The 18,705-nt window shown below is 32.5% G+C and overlaps 4 protein-coding genes and 1 long non-coding RNA gene across 7 annotated transcripts in view; 3 read left to right on the top strand and 2 right to left on the bottom strand.

Moving 5' to 3' along the window:
- Positions 1-2,270, top strand: part of kl-2 (dynein heavy chain 2, axonemal kl-2) — a 28,569-nt gene extending 26,299 nt beyond the window's left edge. The window contains exons 53-56 of the mRNA XM_089177293.1: positions 16-426; positions 645-1,163; positions 1,852-2,002; positions 2,116-2,270. Coding sequence (XP_089033419.1) covers positions 16-426; positions 645-1,163; positions 1,852-2,002; positions 2,116-2,270 — 1,236 coding nt within the window. The remainder of the gene's footprint in view (positions 1-15; positions 427-644; positions 1,164-1,851; positions 2,003-2,115) is intronic.
- Positions 2,271-2,458: 188 nt separating this feature from the next.
- On the bottom strand, positions 2,459-10,099 carry LOC107074126 (uncharacterized). Of its 3 annotated transcripts, XM_089177084.1 has the most exons (5): positions 8,313-8,420; positions 8,070-8,241; positions 5,896-6,901; positions 4,718-5,816; positions 2,459-4,622 (listed from the first exon to the last, which is right to left on the bottom strand). In XM_089177084.1, the coding sequence occupies exons 2-5, from the start codon at positions 8,204-8,206 to the stop codon at positions 2,509-2,511; spliced, it is 4,356 nt and encodes a 1,451-aa protein (XP_089033210.1). In that variant the 5' UTR covers positions 8,207-8,241; positions 8,313-8,420; the 3' UTR covers positions 2,459-2,508. The 3 variants fall into 3 exon arrangements, with proteins under 3 accessions (XP_089033210.1, XP_015190723.1, XP_015190722.1); XM_015335237.2 differs by lacking the exons at positions 8,070-8,241; positions 8,313-8,420 and adding an exon at positions 9,446-10,099; XM_015335236.2 differs by having other exon boundaries at positions 8,070-8,361.
- Positions 10,100-10,380: 281 nt separating this feature from the next.
- Positions 10,381-17,320, bottom strand: LOC107074128 (coiled-coil domain-containing protein 142). Its single transcript, XM_015335240.2, has 12 exons — positions 16,208-17,320; positions 15,677-16,030; positions 15,472-15,617; positions 15,180-15,370; positions 14,350-14,541; positions 14,130-14,269; positions 13,413-13,697; positions 12,704-12,820; positions 12,255-12,408; positions 12,046-12,163; positions 11,760-11,947; positions 10,381-11,518 (listed from the first exon to the last, which is right to left on the bottom strand). Exons 1-12 carry the CDS (start codon positions 16,376-16,378, stop codon positions 11,382-11,384), a joined length of 2,193 nt encoding a protein of 730 aa, XP_015190726.1. The 5' UTR covers positions 16,379-17,320; the 3' UTR covers positions 10,381-11,381.
- LOC107074129 (uncharacterized) lies at positions 11,912-13,545 on the top strand. The gene is made up of 4 exons (XR_001476845.2): positions 11,912-11,975; positions 12,291-12,433; positions 12,675-12,872; positions 13,419-13,545. It is a non-coding gene; the product is annotated as an uncharacterized LOC107074129 (long non-coding RNA).
- A 492-nt stretch (positions 17,321-17,812) lies between the features above and the next one.
- ox (ubiquinol-cytochrome C reductase complex subunit oxen) lies at positions 17,813-18,528 on the top strand. The gene is made up of 2 exons (XM_015335441.2): positions 17,813-18,065; positions 18,385-18,528. Exons 1-2 carry the CDS (start codon positions 17,922-17,924, stop codon positions 18,424-18,426), a joined length of 186 nt encoding a protein of 61 aa, XP_015190927.1. The 5' UTR covers positions 17,813-17,921; the 3' UTR covers positions 18,427-18,528.
- Positions 18,529-18,705: the final 177 nt, after the last annotated feature.

Genomic DNA, 18,705 nt, shown 5'->3' with positions numbered 1-18,705 from the left:
CGTTCGATCATACAGGTATCAGAGAATATTCTTCAAGTTTACTTGGATGAATATCCAGACACACCATGGGAATCCTTGAAATATCTTATTGCGGGCGTTTGTTATGGAGGTCATGTAACTGATGACTGGGATCGCCGGTTGTTGATGACATACGTTCAACAATATTTCACTGACGAAGTTCTGACCACCCCTTATTATCGTTTATCATCACTGCCAACGTATTACGTACCACGAGACGGTTCCTTGGAAACCTATCGTGATTTTATTGCGATGTTACCAACCGTCGATAGACCAGAAGCATTTGGACAACATCCTAACGCAGACATAACAAGTCTTATCATGGAAACAAGAAATATGTGCACAACTTTAATGAGTCTTCAGATTCAAACGATCAGTGCCGAAGAGGAAGCTAACAAAGAGGACAAGGTTTGACTTAATTAAATCTTTATTCTACCGATACGCCGATAATTATGACGGTGGATTAAAAAAAGTTCTTTGATACATTTTTTTTTATTTATTTTATATAAATAAAATTATATTTATATTATAAAATAAATTGTAAAAATAGTTCGACGTCATAATTAACGGCTTTAAAATAAAAAACAAATAATGTTTATTGATTAATCATCGATATTATGTTAAAGGTGATGCAATTAACTACAGATGTCCTCTCGAAAGTACCAAAAAACATAGATTACGAAACAATCAATCGATTAATAGGTCCTAGCAAGAAACCTCTCGATGTGGTACTTCTTCAAGAGATAGTTCGCTATAACAAACTCTTAACAAAAATCCGTAACAGTTTGAAAGATTTGCAACATGGAATACGTGGTTTAGTCTTGATGTCGTCAGACTTGGAAGAGATTTTTACGTGTATGTATGAGGGAAGAGTTCCTTCCCTTTGGCTGACCGCTTATCCATCCTTGAAGCTTCTCGGTGCTTGGACCAGAGATTTGATCAGCCGCATTGAGCATTTCGCTACTTGGGCTGAGACCACGCATCCGCCAGTGCTCTTCTGGCTAGCTGCTTATACATTTCCAACAGGTTTCCTCACAGCCGTATTACAAACTTCAGCAAGAATGTGGAATATATCGATCGATACATTATCCTGGGAATTTGTAGTTCAAACGGTCGATGACTCTAACATCATCGAGCCACCTACGGTAAATTATGATAACACAAAGGGGTTAACTAAACAATGACAATGTCGATCGATCGAACGTTCATCCATTATAACGTTAAATTTCCTCTTTATATAAAAACAAATATACATCAGTATTGATAGCAATCAACGATTAGTGAGAGAAAACAAAAGAGGGTGAAAAAAAAGAAGAAAAATAAAAAACCAAACAATATAACGGACATTTTTATATGTCCATTTTATACTCTTATCATTGCCATCATCGAAAGCGCTTTAAATTGATTTAGTTTTTGTTCACTACGCAACCTATCGATGCCTATCGCGCATAAAATGATTAACGCACGTATATGAGGCTATGAGAAAACACAAGAGGGTGGGGAAGTTTAAAAAAAAAAAAAGGAAAAATAAAATAAAAGAAAAAAAAATGAAAAACAAAAAACGAAACAATTTATTTTTTTCAACGTCAGCCTCGTTGTTTCTATTTGATTGAACGTTTCCGTATATCAAATCGTACGATTCCGTCATTAATCGATAACTATATCGTATGCCATCGAGGCAACGGTAAATTGATTGCCATTTCTCTCTTCTCCGAATATTTGATATATGTATATGCAATTTTTAATATAACAAGCGTTCAAATGAATGACTGACAAAATAGAAAAATAAAAAAAAATAAATAAAAAATAAAAGAAGTCACTTTATTATGACAGGATGGAGTGTACGTGCGATCAATGTTCTTGGAGGGAGCAGGATGGGACAAGAAAAATGCGATGCTCGTTGAACCAGCACCAATGCAACTGGTTTACGACATGCCCGTGATACACTTTAAACCAACCGAACGTCTAAAGAAAAAAACTAAAGGTATATATAATAATATACGATTTCTTATTTGATCTTTTTCTTTCGATCTATATATATACATTATATTATATTTTAAAATATAATCGTTATTTATATAATGTTATTTTTGTTAGGACTCTACGCTTGTCCGACATATTATTATCCTCAAAGATCCGGCGATCAAGGTCGTCCAGCTTTTGTCGTTGTAGTTGATTTAAAAACTTTACCGGAAAAAACAGATTTATGGGTGACACGTGGTACCGCACTTCTTCTCAGTCTAACTGTATAATTTTGTTCGATTTAAACATTTCATTTAATTGTGTCACAACAATACTCACAAGAGAATTTTTTTATTGATAACTTTTTACAGTATAAAAAAGAATGTATTATTTCATTAACACCTTATTTCAAATGTTCAGTTGATTATTTGTTAGTTTGTAAGAATATTAATATAAAAAAATATCAACGACCGAATAATTATGTTAAAAGCTAGTAAATATTCATATATAATATATATCTCTATTTTATCATGAAATGTATATCCTCACTATTTTAAATGAGGTAAGATTCAACAGAACAGAAACCATAACAAAACTTATACAATTATTAAAACTCGGCACTTCGATGATATTAGATGATGAAGCGATAGGCTCACCTGCTTTGACTATCGCCATGGGACGTTTTAAATCATCAATATTCTTCAAAGCGTTGTCTATAGTTTTATTAAGATCGACAAAATACGAAGCCCAATTTTCCATTTCATTTGCCAAAGGCAAATTCGGTGGATCAAGAGTAGAGAATTTATCTTTGGCATCGAACAGTATCTTCATTATTCCAATAAGGTTTGCCTGTGTTTGATTCCTTAGATTTTTTATTAAATCATTCACTGTATTATTCAATTGAGCGTGAAATTTGATCCAATCATCGGCAGGTGTAGAATTTGTAATATTGCTAATAATTAATGCTTTCAAAGCAACAATCTCATTTTTTAAATCGTTAATTGATTTCGTATACATGTCACCAATACTAGCCCAACCAGCGTTCGTTGTATTAATGGTTTTAAAAAAATTCATTATCGTCTCGTTAATTTGATTTTTAAAAGTGACCCAATCATTTTCTGGTATGATCGTTGGTGGCCACGTTGGCTTTGTAAAAGGAGCAGCTTTGACCGTAATGTTATTAATATACGAAGCTTTGCCAATCTTTGTGGTTTCTTTGAAATTAAGCGTAGGTGACTTGACGATACTGTTTCCATCCATGTTGAATAAATCCATCCATTTTGCTTTGATGCCAATAATTTCATCTTTCAATTCCGCAAATTCGTTCTTGAAAGAGTTGCCAAAAATAATCCAACTAACCGGATCTATCATCGTTTGATTTGTACTTTTAATATCTGCGATTTCTTGTGCTATAGAAGCTTTTATTTTACTTTTAAAATCTAACCAATCGTTTGTTAAATTAACTAGTTGCAGTGTCATAGGATTTCCTTTTGGTTTGCCTGGATTAACGGTAGCTGCACCTTGAAATGGCACTTTTGCATAAGTGAATGGATACTTTAAAAGAGTTTTGTTGTTTGCAGGAAACTTACTGTTAATCTTGGCAAAAGTTTTCATAATCTTATCTCTAAAAGTTAACCAAGCGTCGAGATCATCAGGAGGCGGCATGTATGCTTCTATATTATGCACAGTATTCGATACCGTATTCAAAATATCAGTTTTAATGGACATCCAGTCTAATGTCGGATCTTCTGGTTCTTCAGCTAACTCTGTTGGCATAATCGATTTGTCGGCAATTATCTTATCATGAAGAGTATTGAAACGAGCTTTAATATCCTCTCCGAAAGTAGCCCACGCTGGATCGCTAGGTCCAGGCATGTTAGAAGCAATAGTCGTTAAAGCATCGTCAAGAGAATTGATTATGTTGCCTTTAAAATTTTTCCAATCAAAAATGGCTGCAATACCTTCTTTATTTACTGCCATTTCCATGGTTTTATTTTTCAATAGAAATTTAGAAAATATATCTTGCTTTGCAGAAATAATTTGAGATACCAAATCGGCCGTTTGATTTTTGATCTTTGTTTTTAGGCCGATCCAATCGGTAGTAATCAATGGAATACTTCCAAATCCTCCAATGGTATCATTCAATGTTTTCACGATTTCGCTTTTAAAATTCATCCAATCGATAAGCATGGCTGCTCCAGGAGGACCTTTTAAAATGAAACTGCCATCTTCGTAAGGTGTCATTTCCACTGGTTTCTTTGTTGGATGTAAACTGTTAAGTTGGTTCCTAATTTCCGCAAATGTGTTATTCAATTCATTATGAAAATCTAACCATTCGGGACTAGCCGGTGGTAGTTCAGTTTTAGTATTGTTAATATATGTCACTATTTCTTGAATTGTATCGTTTAAAGTTTTCTTGAAATTTAACCAATCCACAGCGAACGGAGTTGCTTTTAACATTGGTACCTTTTGACGATTTTCCTTCCAAGGCTCAAGAGACATTTCCGGTAAGTCTTCGCATACCATCATTGGATTATGAATATCAATCGATTGCATTACTTTTGATTGAATTTGTGTTATATGATCAGAACAGTCACACAATATTCTCGCTAGGGAACTTTTACGTATTTCTTGTAATTGTTCTGAAATCGATAATGTTAAGAATTAAAACGTTTGATTACGTATAATTAAAGATATATACGAGTATATGAGTATATTAGAGAAATATATATTTTACCTTCCGTAAAGGAATGTGATTGACCTGGCACCTCGTACCAATATCGATCTCCTTTCTGCAATCTAGCGAACTGATCAGCAATTAAACATGTAAAAGTAGGTCCAACGATCCCATCGGTTTTCGGTATTTCCGCCAATGCTCCAGTATATAGATCAATATCGTAAACAGATTCGTATAGCTTTGATATTGCATCGAGGGCTTCGGGATCCATGTGATCGATCAGATCACTAAACGATTCGGGTTTCCCTAAATTACAATATTCTCTCCATTTAGTATAACCAGGTAGTCCGTGATCCCTCCCACGTTGAATATTCAACGATACGAGATCGAGACCACAAGGTATTGAAACGTTGTTAATCGGATCTTCGAAAAGATGTCTCGTTAATTGCGATGTGACATGAATTGAAGTCCTTTGAATGGCATTGCTAGTAGCCGAAATTATCGAATTACTAATACCATCACTCGAATATAGACTATACGGATTGAAAAGCATCCTGTGAAGTTCGATGTAAGAGGAAGTACCTTTTTGAGCGTCCGTCATCATCATCAAACCGGGCAAAAGTGTATGAGCAAACCTAAAAGCTGCAGCAGCAAAGCTATTGGCTATAGTCGGATCGTTGCTCAGATCGTCGGGATTCTCGTTCCATTCTCTATAACCCGTAGTCAATGGTTTCAAATTTTGAAGATTCGCCTCCTGCTCTCCTATTATAATAGGAAGAAATTCTTCATATGTAATATGCTGAAGTTGAGCGCCAATAATACGACGAGCTTCTTGATAAATCTGTTCGTCCGTCCAAATAGGATTAACTTTGGCCAATTCGTCAGCAATTTTGTTGTGTTGTCTTGCCCAAATTAAATGCATAGTCGTTAAATGTAAATTCTCATTCGCTCTTGGATCCCCTGCGAGGAAACAATAACGTCCTCTTAGACTTTCTTCCTCTCTGTTACATCCGTCATCGGGATTTAAACTAGGTGGTAAAAGAGTTCTGTTATCTGGCGTTATTTGCATCTTCAATCGTCCACCTGAGAATTCTCGCAAACTGTGAGCAACATTCGAGTCCGATCCATATATTGCTGAACCGTCGATAAAAGCGGTCACCTAAAAGTAATTTATTATTCTAAACAATTGACGCAAGATCAGAAAATGAAAAAAATGATAAACTAAATAAATAGTTCACCTGATTAAGTTGTTCCCTTGGTCCAATTTTACATTGAGGAGCTGGTGCCGATCGAACGAATTCCATACAAGTTTTTCCGGTTACATCGTAAACGGGATCACCCGATCCTACAGAAACGGGAAAACATTCTGGATGACCAACGGAAGGTGGGCAGCAGGAGATGGAACTACCGTTAACGCCCTGACTGATCGCTGTGGCAGTGATATCGTGATCGAGAAACTGGCCAAACACAGCTAGCATCACAGTGAACGAAGGATTCGAACTGGGCGAGGGCTTATGAACCTTTAAACTGACCTCTCTTGCTGAAGGTAACTCATTTCCGGAACGTGCTATTCGAGGCGAATCGAATCCGTCAGCGTAATCTGCTGGTATGAGTCTTCTAAATGGCATCAAAGCCGAGCCTCGTTGCTTCGGGCGATTGCAGGTGCCGTCGAAACTCCTATATTTGCCGATAGTACAATTTACATTTAAAAACTCTTTGCAAACATCTTTCGGTGCCCAGCCACCGTCGAAAAGATAACCGATGGCTGAAGGTTTGCCTAAAAAGGATCTTGTGCTTTCGATCTTCTTTGTAGCAGCTATCTCACCAATGGCAGCTAAAGCTAATCCACCGACGTTTACATTCGTTTTGACTGCCCATCGATGTCTCGATTCTGGCGATGGGGATGGTAAAGGCGAAGACAATGCCGCTATATCAGCAGAAAGTCTCAATTGTACAGCTAATTGACCAGCCAATAGAGCTTCTTTCAATTCAGTATCAGTCAAATTCTGTATTGTTGACAAATTAACGTTACTATCTGCTCCATAAACGAAATGATTAACAGCATCTGTAGTACTGGTGAAAGTGTGCGAATCGAATCCTGAAGGTAAACCCAATTTCAAAGTAACACTATCGTTTGGTTCCGATGAGTCCGTTGTACTCGATGTCACATTAGATGTCGTTCCATTTTCAGAATGACTCACGGAATAACTGACCGTCACAACCAATGCTATCGTGAATATTGCTCTGAAAAAATCCGACAAATTTTCAATTAATAGATGATTAAATAATTAAAAAGAAAAATCCTATTTATTATTTCCTAATTATGTTTATTTTTTTCTTCCTCTTGTTCTCAAACGAAATCGAATAAGACAAATATTCTTGCAATTAGTATTTCGCTCTCTCTCTTTTCCTCTCGTTCTTGTATGCTATGTTAAACTACAAAAAAAGAAAACTCTCAATCGAGATCGCGAAATTTATTCAGTAATTACAGATTTTTTCGATTCGAGTCCGGTCGAGAGTACTTAGACCTCAAAGTTTATTCCAATTATATTCAGTAGAATGTCGTAGTTACATAACCGAGGGCGACGTTATCCTTACGTTATGTAAATCGATCAGAACTCAAAGTGTTGAAGTAATCTTAATTGCAATTAACAGAGAATAAGAGAGGGGATTAGAGAGAAAGAAAGAGAGAAAGAGAGATAGAGAGTATTAGAGTAAGAAAGAAGACGAGATGAGAAGGAGAAAGGATGAAGGTGGGAGTAAGGGTGAGGAGGAGAGGAGGGGTAAAAATCGGACGTCGTAACGCCTGTTCGCTGTTCGATTACTCGTTTAATCAAGGTCGACGTCACGTAACGCGAATCGACCTACGTTTAAAATACACAATGTCGTTATATGCATTTGATATAATATATTATAACTGTATATTGTATTGTATTCGTGTGTTCATTTAAGCCGCATAGAATCGACGCCATTTTAGAATTATATCATCTATGGTTCCGGACGATGAAACGTGAACGTTGATACGCGACAAATTTGATACATGGAACAGCCATATATTAACGGCATGTAATAAACGTAATGTCGTGTACTATGTTCGTACTTTAATTATCACGCATGTATTTTAAATCAAATATCTCGACTATTTCCCGGTTCTTCGCTCGATTAATTATTATCATCCGAAAGCAACAAAGCCTTCCGATTCGTATGAACAATCGTAAATCATCGAATTTTTAGAGAAACAATGATATCTCGATGATATTATATTTCGAAAGTTCACAATTCATTAACGTAGTATATTCTTTTGTCTTTTTCTTTGTATTATATCGATCATTCTATTAGATTAAAGTTAGCTAAAATATAAAGAATAAATCTTGAGAAATTGGTAAAGAAAATATAAATTGATCGAACTCACAGTGCAACAAGAAATGTAAGAAATTGTATTCGTAGTTCCGTTCTCCTCCTATGCGAATAAAATTGGTGAGTGTCGTGAACGTAATACGATTGCGGTTCCGCGGCATGGGCCAACGGAATCTTCTCTGACGCGGACATTTTTCCGTCCGCACGTTAACGCGTCAACAGATAAACTAAAACGTATTGGTATAACGATATAGGCCTCGAGGTGAGTTAAGAATTTACGTAAGTAGAAACTACTTACGAAACGTAGATATAAGATTTTTTTCTTGTTTTTTATTCAAATGCGTGGCTTACAGGTTACGCAGCGATCATGCGCTCGTTTGAAAATCACACGGAGAATCACTTTTCTCTATAAAAATGAATAATCAATAACATTGCAAAAAAAGACACGATATTTCTTTTACAATATTAATACTTTTAATAAAATCACAAGATCACATGCAGGTAAATACTTCTCGTAAATTCGCATAACGAACTTGTGTAATGAACGGGTGTGGTGAACGAAGGATAACGAGAATAGATACGGTGCTACAATGAAAGAAGAAAGAAATGAAAAGAAAAGAAAAAAAAGGTATAGAAGGTACGAAATAATTAACGATAGAATGGGTACCTTCCTTCCAATTCCACAGCTTGTTCCTGTTTCCCCGTTCCTGTTTCCCCGTTCCTGTTCCCGTTTCCAAGAAAAATCGAGGAATCGTTTGAAATTTTTTCTCGTGTCTCTCGCTTTTCCAACCCTAGATAGGTAGATAGTAGTAGTAGCTACCTATCTATTTCCTACGTTACATTGTCGTGTAATTAAGTAAAGGTATTTAATTATGAGAGCGTATACTCTTCTCGACCCCGGTGCATTCCCAAAGTGTTGAGAGAATTCAAGCATGCAGTCTCGTAAATCAAATTAAAAGCCCGTAAACAGATCATCCAGAAGTTAATGATCGTAACGTAAAGCAACGCGTTACGTGGAATATCATTTAGTATTCGTAATACGAATATTAAGCGATTTAACGGACAGAAAAATGGTCGTAACGTGTAATTTTCGAAAACGTTCTCAACCCTGTCGAGAATAGGTATCCATGAGAGAAGAAAATGTGTTTCGCCTCGTTAATAAGCTGATATCTAACGGTACTAAACCAATACTAAGCTATCTAATTATGTTTAACACGATGTAATATCTACATATAATTATGATAGTTGGATAATTATCAATAATTTTAAACACAATTCTTTTATATTATTATTTTATATTACAAACATTTATATTATATAAATTTGTTAAATTAGTTAACTATCATAATTACCAATCCATACATAAATGATGTTACTTCATTGTTTCTTTTTTATTTTTTCAAGACAATTACACACAAATATTCGACTTACATGAGACTGGCACAGATGCAGCATTGAAAGTTTCGAATTTGAGTTCTCCTCGTTCTCAAGATACTCGAAAATTCAAGATGATCCGATGAATCGGATTGTCTGGTCAACGAAGTTCTTTCTGTTACACGCATACTTCGTCGTGCGCGCACGGGCGCGCACGCACGATTTTACAAGATGAAAACACAAAAAATAGAAAAGAATTATTGATTAGAAGGTAAAAATGAAAAAGAACAAGAAAAATGGTACAAAATGTAAAATTGAATTCTTCGAAAAGGAGATTAAATTCGAGCAAACTTTTCAATTTGATTTTAAGTACGTTGACCGATAAACGAAAAGACTGCGACGATGACGATGGTTATGCTAACGCTCGATCACTACCAACACTCTCTTTCCCTTGTTGTCTCTCGTCGACTCTTCTCCCAACTCAGTTCACCTTACTACAAGATCGTACTGTCCTATAGGATAAAAAAGGTTTCAAGAGGGGTGGTAGCCGAACCAACGATGCTTTTATATGTGATCTATTTTTTATTTTTTGTTTTTAAATGATATAAGACCATTTATTCTTATTTTTAAATAATTAATGTATTGATTTAAAAATATTAATAACTGTTAATGAATTAGGACAATGTTTTTAATAAAATTAACATGTTCCATTTTATTGATCCATTAATAATTAATGAAACTTTTATAAAAAGCGAGGTTTTCTTTTTTAATTATAAATGAAATTATATCAAAGTAATTTTTATCTTTTTTAACACACAAATTGTTCTGAAAAATATTAATCTAATTGATAAATAAATGAGATTACAAATAAAGAATGTACGTATTAACATAAAATCATTTTTTTTTTTATTAAATCAATAAAATATATATAAAACATTTGGAAATAATGTTATGTCAATGATCGTAAATAATTTCTAAGAAAATATTTAGTTGATTACAAAAGAAAAGTTAATCAATAAAATTAGATTCAAATGTAGTCAATTAGAAGTAAAAAATAAATTTGAAAAAATCACAAATCTTTGTAAGAAAATAGTAACTAAATAATAGGATGATAACGCTGAACGATTCGACAAGACACTATAGTAATTGTATACAAGTATTTATGTATATTTTTGCATCGATAAAAATATGACGGACTGGTTATGTTACATAAAACCAATCGCGAATAGAGGAATCGAGAATGTAACATGAGTCAGCATGATGTATTTTTATTTTGTGGTATAAACCAATGCGAGCTGAAGTCAAACACGAATAAAAAAACACCTGAGATGATTTCGATAAAATACCAATAATTTCAATTAATCTATATAAGGAACAATAATAATATAAACATTATCTGTTATATAAAGTAATTTATAATTAGAAGAAAAATTATACAAATCAAAGCATTGAATTATTAATTAAGTTGTATATTGAATAAAATTCTCTTTAATTGTTAAACAGTAATAAATAAAAAAAAAATATATAACAAAATATACATATAATATGTATATAAATGATTCGAAGTTTTCAAAGGTCAATGATCGTCAAGAAATGGATTACTATCTAGACGCGAAACGTAAGACGATACTTCGGCCATGCATGAAGAGGCTTCTGTACTTTGTTGGGCTTCAACGTGAGTACAAATAAGTAGAATAAATCACGTAATTTGCTCAAATTATACCGTTATAATCTTAAATTATTAAATTTCTCGATAAATCAAGATTATATTCGAAATAATTAACCGATTATATGAAAATAAATAATCTTATTAAATTTCTTCGATTACAAGAATTATTTCAAAGAATTATTAAAAATGTGAAACGATTCTTTTGTAGAAAAAATAAAAAATAAACAGCATCTAAGATAAATAAACAAACAAAGAAAATAGAAGTTAGAAGTTAGAAGAAGAAGAAGAAGTCGTCCAGGGGTATACTGGTTGAATTTATTTCACTTATTCGGTACAGCAAAAGTTGTATCGCTTCGGAGCTCGAAGTTCGAGCCATTGTTCCTGATTCGGGACATACATTTCCGCTGGCATCCGCTCGAGACCGGGTGATTCCGGTGATCCGCTATCATTTGTCCTACGAGCTGAAGCACGGAACATACTTTTGTACTTGTTGCGTGAAAGAGAGAGTGAATGGAGATGACGGAGACTAATTACTTTCTAGCCACTTGAGAAATGCTTTCTCGAGTGCTACTATCTCTCTCTCTCTCTTTTCCTTTCTTTATTTCTCTCTCTCTCTCTCTCTCTCTCTGTTTTTGGATTCTCAACAAAGACGTCGACTCAGAAATCCCCGATTATTCTCCCGAAGAAGCAAAATACACTTACCAAGTCGTTTGTGCATAGCAATCGCTTCTCCTGGATGCCTAAGAAGAAGTCGTCCGACACCCTCGCAACGTCGTAACACTTCATTCTTCAACAAGTGATTTCTCACATTTTGCGAAATTATCGGGCATCCTTTTACCCATGTAGAAACGTAAGCAAAATCTGTTAGTAACTGAAAAGCACCATATTCGCTGGAAAAATAAAAAAAATATAGAAAAGGTAAGAAAAATGAATAATTAAAATTGAAATTGATTTAATTCTTTATTATACGTTAACGAATCGTATTTACCTAAATTTAATACGATGTAAATATATGTAATCGAGCCAAGCCTCGCACATTATTTTTAAGATCATATTAGAAATATCAGGATCCTCGATAACCTCGAGAACCGGTAACAACACCTTTTCTAAAAGAAATGTCCTTGTTAAACATTCATTGAAATTTTGTAGTTTTTAAGAAAATATACGTATGCACGTGCATTAGGATCGATGCTTTACCAAAATAAGTTTCAACGTAGAGACTTGCTGTCACAGGTGCCACATCGCTGTTCTTCCTCCAGTAATTTGATCGTGGGAAGCACATGTGTAAATTCGCAAGGCTAACCACACGACAAATCTTGGCGAGAATGTCCATGCACTTTGCTGGTGTATCCTGTCGATTCGCGAATATCCGATATGTAAGTAAAAAAAAATAGCCTACTTTTAAATATTGTAAACTCAGATTTCTTTCATATAAAAAACAATGTCAAACTTGACAACACAATTTAACATCGATTTTAATATCTGTCATTTTATTTAAAGAAAAATAATGAAATAATTATATATCATTATTCCAATAAATACAGCTTGTTAAAACTTTAAATATAATTACTTATTATTAAATACTATATTGATTGTTCAATATAATTTTATTTAAAGAATAAACTTTAGATAAATTATGGTATTACCTGCAACAACTGTACGTTGGCGTTCACCTCGGAAACGATTTTCGCTCTCATTTTGACGCAAACGAGCACTTGAACGCTAACGGATTCCTCTGAAAGTGCACTCGAATGATCAGCGAGCTACAATCGATAGAGATTTGATTCGACAATTGAATCTGATTTTAGAAACAGAGTAAGTATACTCTAAAAATACGTTTTAATGATAAGATTAAAAGAGATCGATATATATATAAATGACTATGCATAGAGTCTATTTGACATAACCGACAAACTATCCTCGACAGTGTTTACAGCGATGTTATATTAACGGCATATGTTTTCATTGATAAATCTTTTTCACAAATTTATACAAACAATTAAACATATATAATAAATATAATTATTCTTTTCAGTCAATGCTCAATCTTGTATCCTGTTAGTTTTTATATTTTCATATATAATCATGTGACCATTCAGAAGAATATAAAAATATCCATTTAATGTTAAAAGTATTAAAAAGTATTAAAAATTTAAATTACGAAAGTACTACTGATAATTACGCTTTACTTCGAAAAAAAAGGTTACTGTAGAATATAATAAATCAAATTATTTGTATAAAAATATGGATTGATGACAAATAATAAATAAAAAAAATAGTATCAAACAATGTCTAAACTTTGAACAATGATATTCAATAAAAAAAAACGTATAGACGTTTAATAATAATTTTGACCTTGAGATAGGATAATTCTTCGAGAGAATTGACGACATCGCCCTTGACCATTAAAAATAAGACATCCAAATCCCAAGTGTGAGCTATCATCTTGGATTCCTGCATGACCCAGAGCCTAGCAGTGTGGACCGAGTGATCAAGTCTGTGAAGGACGACGATCTGTTCCGAAATCGGCAATTCCATTAACGGCGCGCCGATCACCCATTCACCTCCAACCTCGCACTCGTTGCTCAGCGTTACCAGTAATTGGAAAAGCTCGGTGAACATTTGACCCGTGTCCGTGCCCTAGAAAACGGTTAAAGGGAGATCGTTAAAAGGGTTATAATTAAATCCAACACGATGGTCAAGATATTTGAAATTTAAATTCTATATACCTACTACGAAGTATATTATTAAAGAAAAAAGGAAAGAAAAAAAGAGAAAGAGAAAGAGAAAGAGAAAGAGAAAGAGAAAGAGAAAGAGAAAGAAAGATAGATGAGCATATACATATTCATTTAACATCCATAATGCATTTAACGAATTAAGGTAAAATTACGTCAATATAAATAACAAAATTAAAAAAATATTAATTATTTGATATTAAAGAAAATACATTTATATAATATATACAATTAAACAAATATAACAAATAAAATACAATTAATATTGTTACAACTAATTGTAAAGAGAAAAAAGTAATAGAAAGAGAGAACGAATAGGAAAGAAATAAAAACCGACCTCAGAAGTAGAAGGTCTCGATTGGTATTCAAAAGCAGACGTATACGCTAATCGAAATAATTGATCCCAAGATGTAATAGTAACATGATAACCGAGAGCATCGCATAAGTTTTGTAAAGCAGGTCTCACCGTCAGCGGAACTAAAATATCATTATCGAATTATTCAAACTCTTTAATTTCTAACATTTAATATATTCCACAAAGTGATTACGTGCCTCACCCGCATTTTTTTGAATAAATTGTCTCAACCAGTTTTTCAAATGTTCCGCACCGTGACTATGATGAGAAGCCAAAGCTTCCGGTGACCACCAAAGAACAACGTGATCCAACATCCCGGAAAGAGCTGCCCAAGCAACCTCTTGGTAATAATTTTTTACTTTTCTTATTGCGCTACCTTTCAATCTCTTTTCTCCTATAAACAATTCGATATAACAATATTTAACTCGAATTCATTTTTATTTCAATATACTTTTGAACGATCACGAATGTACTCGTGTTTGTACTTGTAACAATTTATTGTTAAAATAGAAAAATGTGCAACTCGTTATTGTAATATTATTTATTGTATTTGATAATTTTAAAATAATAAAATTTTGTGCTATTATCAATTTTCAAGAACTTTTTATAATTTATTTTAATTATTCATTTAGCTACTATGAAATACATTCAATTTTTGCATATAATAGTCAGTCAAAAATATGTTAATTGTTATAAATTATATAGATTCACTATTCAATTAAACAAGATCATTAATTAGCCTTTGTTAAGTGATATATCAAGTAAAATAATCATGAGTCATTGAATTCTTTATTAAAAATTAAACTAATTTCCTGTAAGGGCTACTTTTAACGTATAACATTATTATTATAATTAATATTATTACGAGAAATTTTCTTCGTTGAAGTTAACTAATGAACAACTTTCGACAAGTAACTTTCTATTTTCAAAAGAAAAGTTCTTGAAGATGCTCTCTTTATATATATATATTCGCGTTAAATTTCTTTTTACAGAAGAATCATTACTTCAAAAGAAAATGAGGAAGGATCTTACCTTCGGTGATCTTCAAAGCATCGGAACCAAGCAACTGCGGTGAAATATCTCGGACGATACTGAGGAGTCTAAGGACTTGTTCATTCTGAGTATTTACAAGTGCTTGAATACTCTCAAGATTTGATGCTTGCGTTTGTTGAAATGTCGAGGCATCGTTTGCAATAGGTGGCGTCAAGTGTCTCGTGAGTGCTCTAAAAGGATGTTAAATTCAAATATTATTAATTTACCTACCATCATAAATTATAACTACAGCATTAAATCGATCGAATCTATTAAATATGAACCAATCAACCTATATATTTCGATGCTAGAATTTTCAGAAACGTCAACGTCCGTGGGTGTTAATGTAACGTTTTCTTTTGTATGTGGTTCGTAATTTGCTAACAGGCAATCGATTAACTCATGACACGTTTCCTCTGCACGATTTTTCGCCAATATCTACGATTATTAACAAATTTGTATGTCTAATAATTAAATCAATAAATTGAACTACTTACTTGTAATATTTTAGTTACAGAAAATTTCTTCAAAGGTTCTAACAAAGATGGACAATCATTGCAAAAAACGTTGACGGACGAATCCGTAATAATGTGATCCACATCGAGCATCTTGTTATATGAGTTGACCAATTTAAAAATAATTTGAAGTATCTCGTCGCTCTTCGAATCGACTATTTCGGTTATAAGATTACGGGTGAACTTTGCGACTACGTTGAGTTTTTGTTTTAAAATTATAGAGAAATGTTGTATTTTATACTTGTAAATCGGATGCGACGTCTCTATCATATCGTTCCACAATGATTGATAACATTTCACTATATCCTCAAGGTTATTAATGATCTCTTCGAATACCTGCAATCACGTTACGATTCGCGTATAATCAAAAATTTGATTATCTTATTTACTTATATATATATAAAATTCAAAATCCAGTCGAATACTTTAAAATAATAAGAGTTAGAAAGAAAGAATAAGAGAGATGAAGATGAAGTGGTACGATTATAATAATTAAAAGCAATAGTTCCCTACCTCGAAATCATAAGCTTGTGCTTTCTCAAAATCCTCGATGATTAAGGCTATACGTTCCGCGAGTTTGCTCATCTTCTCGTTTAACACGGAAGAGTCTGCCAGCCAGTTCTCGAGGGCAACTCCAGGAAGGGGTAGCCACTTGGCGATATTCGCTCTGTAATTAGTATCCATATGTCTCCTTGATGACGGCTACTCCTGTATATATATATGTATATATATATATATATGTATATGTATATGTATATGTATATGTATATGTATATGTATATGTATATAACAACGTTAAAGTGTGTAATTTAGCTAATTCATGATAAACCTACCGTCTTATATGTAGTAACTAGGGATTTTAAAAGAAAGCAAAGAAAAAGAAAATTTTATTACACACTTAAAATGTTTGTTTTATGAAATAACCTGATAAAATATGAATTCACGAGAAATAGAAGTAGTTTTAAAGTAGAGATTTAAATTTGATTCGTCTTTAAAGTCTGTTTTTCTTTCTACATTAATGCTAGTAGTTATTCGTTTTTATCTCTTTCTGTACTCTGAAAGCCAATGTTCTGTTAGTGGTGCTGTTCAGTGTTTTAATCTGCGGATCAAATTTTAGTTTTATACTTTAACTACTTGCCTCTCGTAAATTCTTACATTACTTAGTTAAAGTATGTAATTCTGCTTTCTTTCACACTTTAACAGGTTCAGTATAATTATTTCATGGCTTAGCTGGTTATTTCATGAATTAATGGATTTCAAGTTTAACAATAACATATATGTATAACATTTATATCCATTTACTCTTCCTTTTCATTCGATATAATTGTTTCTTCTTATTATTATCTTCTTCTTCCTTTTTCTTTTTCTTCGTAAATCTTCTCTAATTTTCTTCCACATTTACTTCCTTTTCACAAATTAACATAACATATCAATTAAAATCACAATTATTTTTATAGATCTATTATTTCTCATTTTTTCTTTAAATATCCGTCGATAAAACTTTTAATAAATAATTACTTTTTTCTTTTTGCTCTGTGAACAATGCAAACAGTTTGATGAAGCAATATAATTTACTGTACATCAACGGTTACCATGGATACCTTGGCGCATGACACTGTCAAGACATTCTAATAGAAATGCATATTTAAATATAGTAAATAATTAGTAAAACTCATTGTTTTCTTCGTATTTTGTATTTGTTCAATATTACTAAATCTATTTTTTAAAGAAATATATTTGTAAAATTATTGTTTATCGATCAAACATCTCTGTCAAATTATTTGTCATTGATTATTCTACGTTACTGATTATTTTTTTAATTAGCAAAAATATTGAATAACAAATAGCAGATATAAAAGATAATTCATAAAATTTATTAATAAAAGCAGAACATATTTTTAAAGTTCAAATAAATTAAAACATCAGTTGGTACAACAGAGAGAGAGAGAGTTTTCTTGCATAGAATTCTACTTTACCGACACTACATTGTGAGCACGTTATCTTCTGTCGGTAAAGTAAAACAAAATCTAAGAAATGTAACAATTTCTCTCTTTTATACACTCTAAGTAATATATTATCCGTGGATAAAATAAAATCGAAATCTATATACGAGTTTGCCATCTTTAAATTTGTATGAACGGATAGTACAGTAACGAGGTCATTAGAGAAATTTCCCACTGTGTTTTTGACAAGAAATCTTTCTGTTAATTTAATATAACATAAAAAAATGTCGGGCATTCGTACCACGTTGTACAACATTTTCCTAAAAAGATCATCTACGTATGCTGTCACTATAATAACCGGAACTTTTATCTTCGAACGAGCTTTCGATTTAGCCAGCAATAAAATGTTTGAATCAATCAACAAAGGAGTGAGTAGAAATTATTAATTAATGTTAATATTGTTAATAATGTTAGCAGTTAGGTGTTCTAAAACAAGTTGTCTATATTGTCAATAACCTTAATTTGATATCTTACATTTGAGAATAAAGTAAACTGTCATGAAAAAAATGAGTAATGAATTCTGAGAACGATCAAGTAGAATTATGTAATTTAGTGATGCAGGCATGTATAATAATCTATTAAATGACTGTAAAATAACTTCTAAGTTAATTTAGATGAAAATTATGAAACTCATATTGCATAAAAGAAGTATACTAACAAAATAAATTTATATTTTTTTTATTATAGAAACTATGGAAAGACATCAAACACAAGTATGAAGTAAACTGAATGGGTGGATTAAATATTTTATACACTAGTTGTATATTTAATAGATATTTGTTTTCTCTATGAGAATGTAAATAAAAAAACAAGTGATCAATAATAAATAAAGTATTTTATTTCTATTCTGTTCTGCATGAAGCAAAACAACAATTATTGATTATTTATATGACCGTCATATAAATCTAATCATGATTTTACTTTTTCGTTTATTGTTTTGAAAAAAGAAGACTTATTATTTCTAGTCGATTATATTTAAAAAATGAGATATTAAATATGTACATAGTA

The sequence above is a fragment of the Polistes dominula genome, unplaced genomic scaffold (genome assembly GCF_049000335.1).
Source record: "Polistes dominula isolate Pdom_NZ unplaced genomic scaffold, Pdom_raw_medaka contig_20, whole genome shotgun sequence".
In the NCBI taxonomy this organism is placed as follows: Eukaryota; Metazoa; Arthropoda; class Insecta; order Hymenoptera; family Vespidae; genus Polistes; species Polistes dominula.
This window is presented reverse-complemented; position numbering and strand designations above follow the sequence as displayed.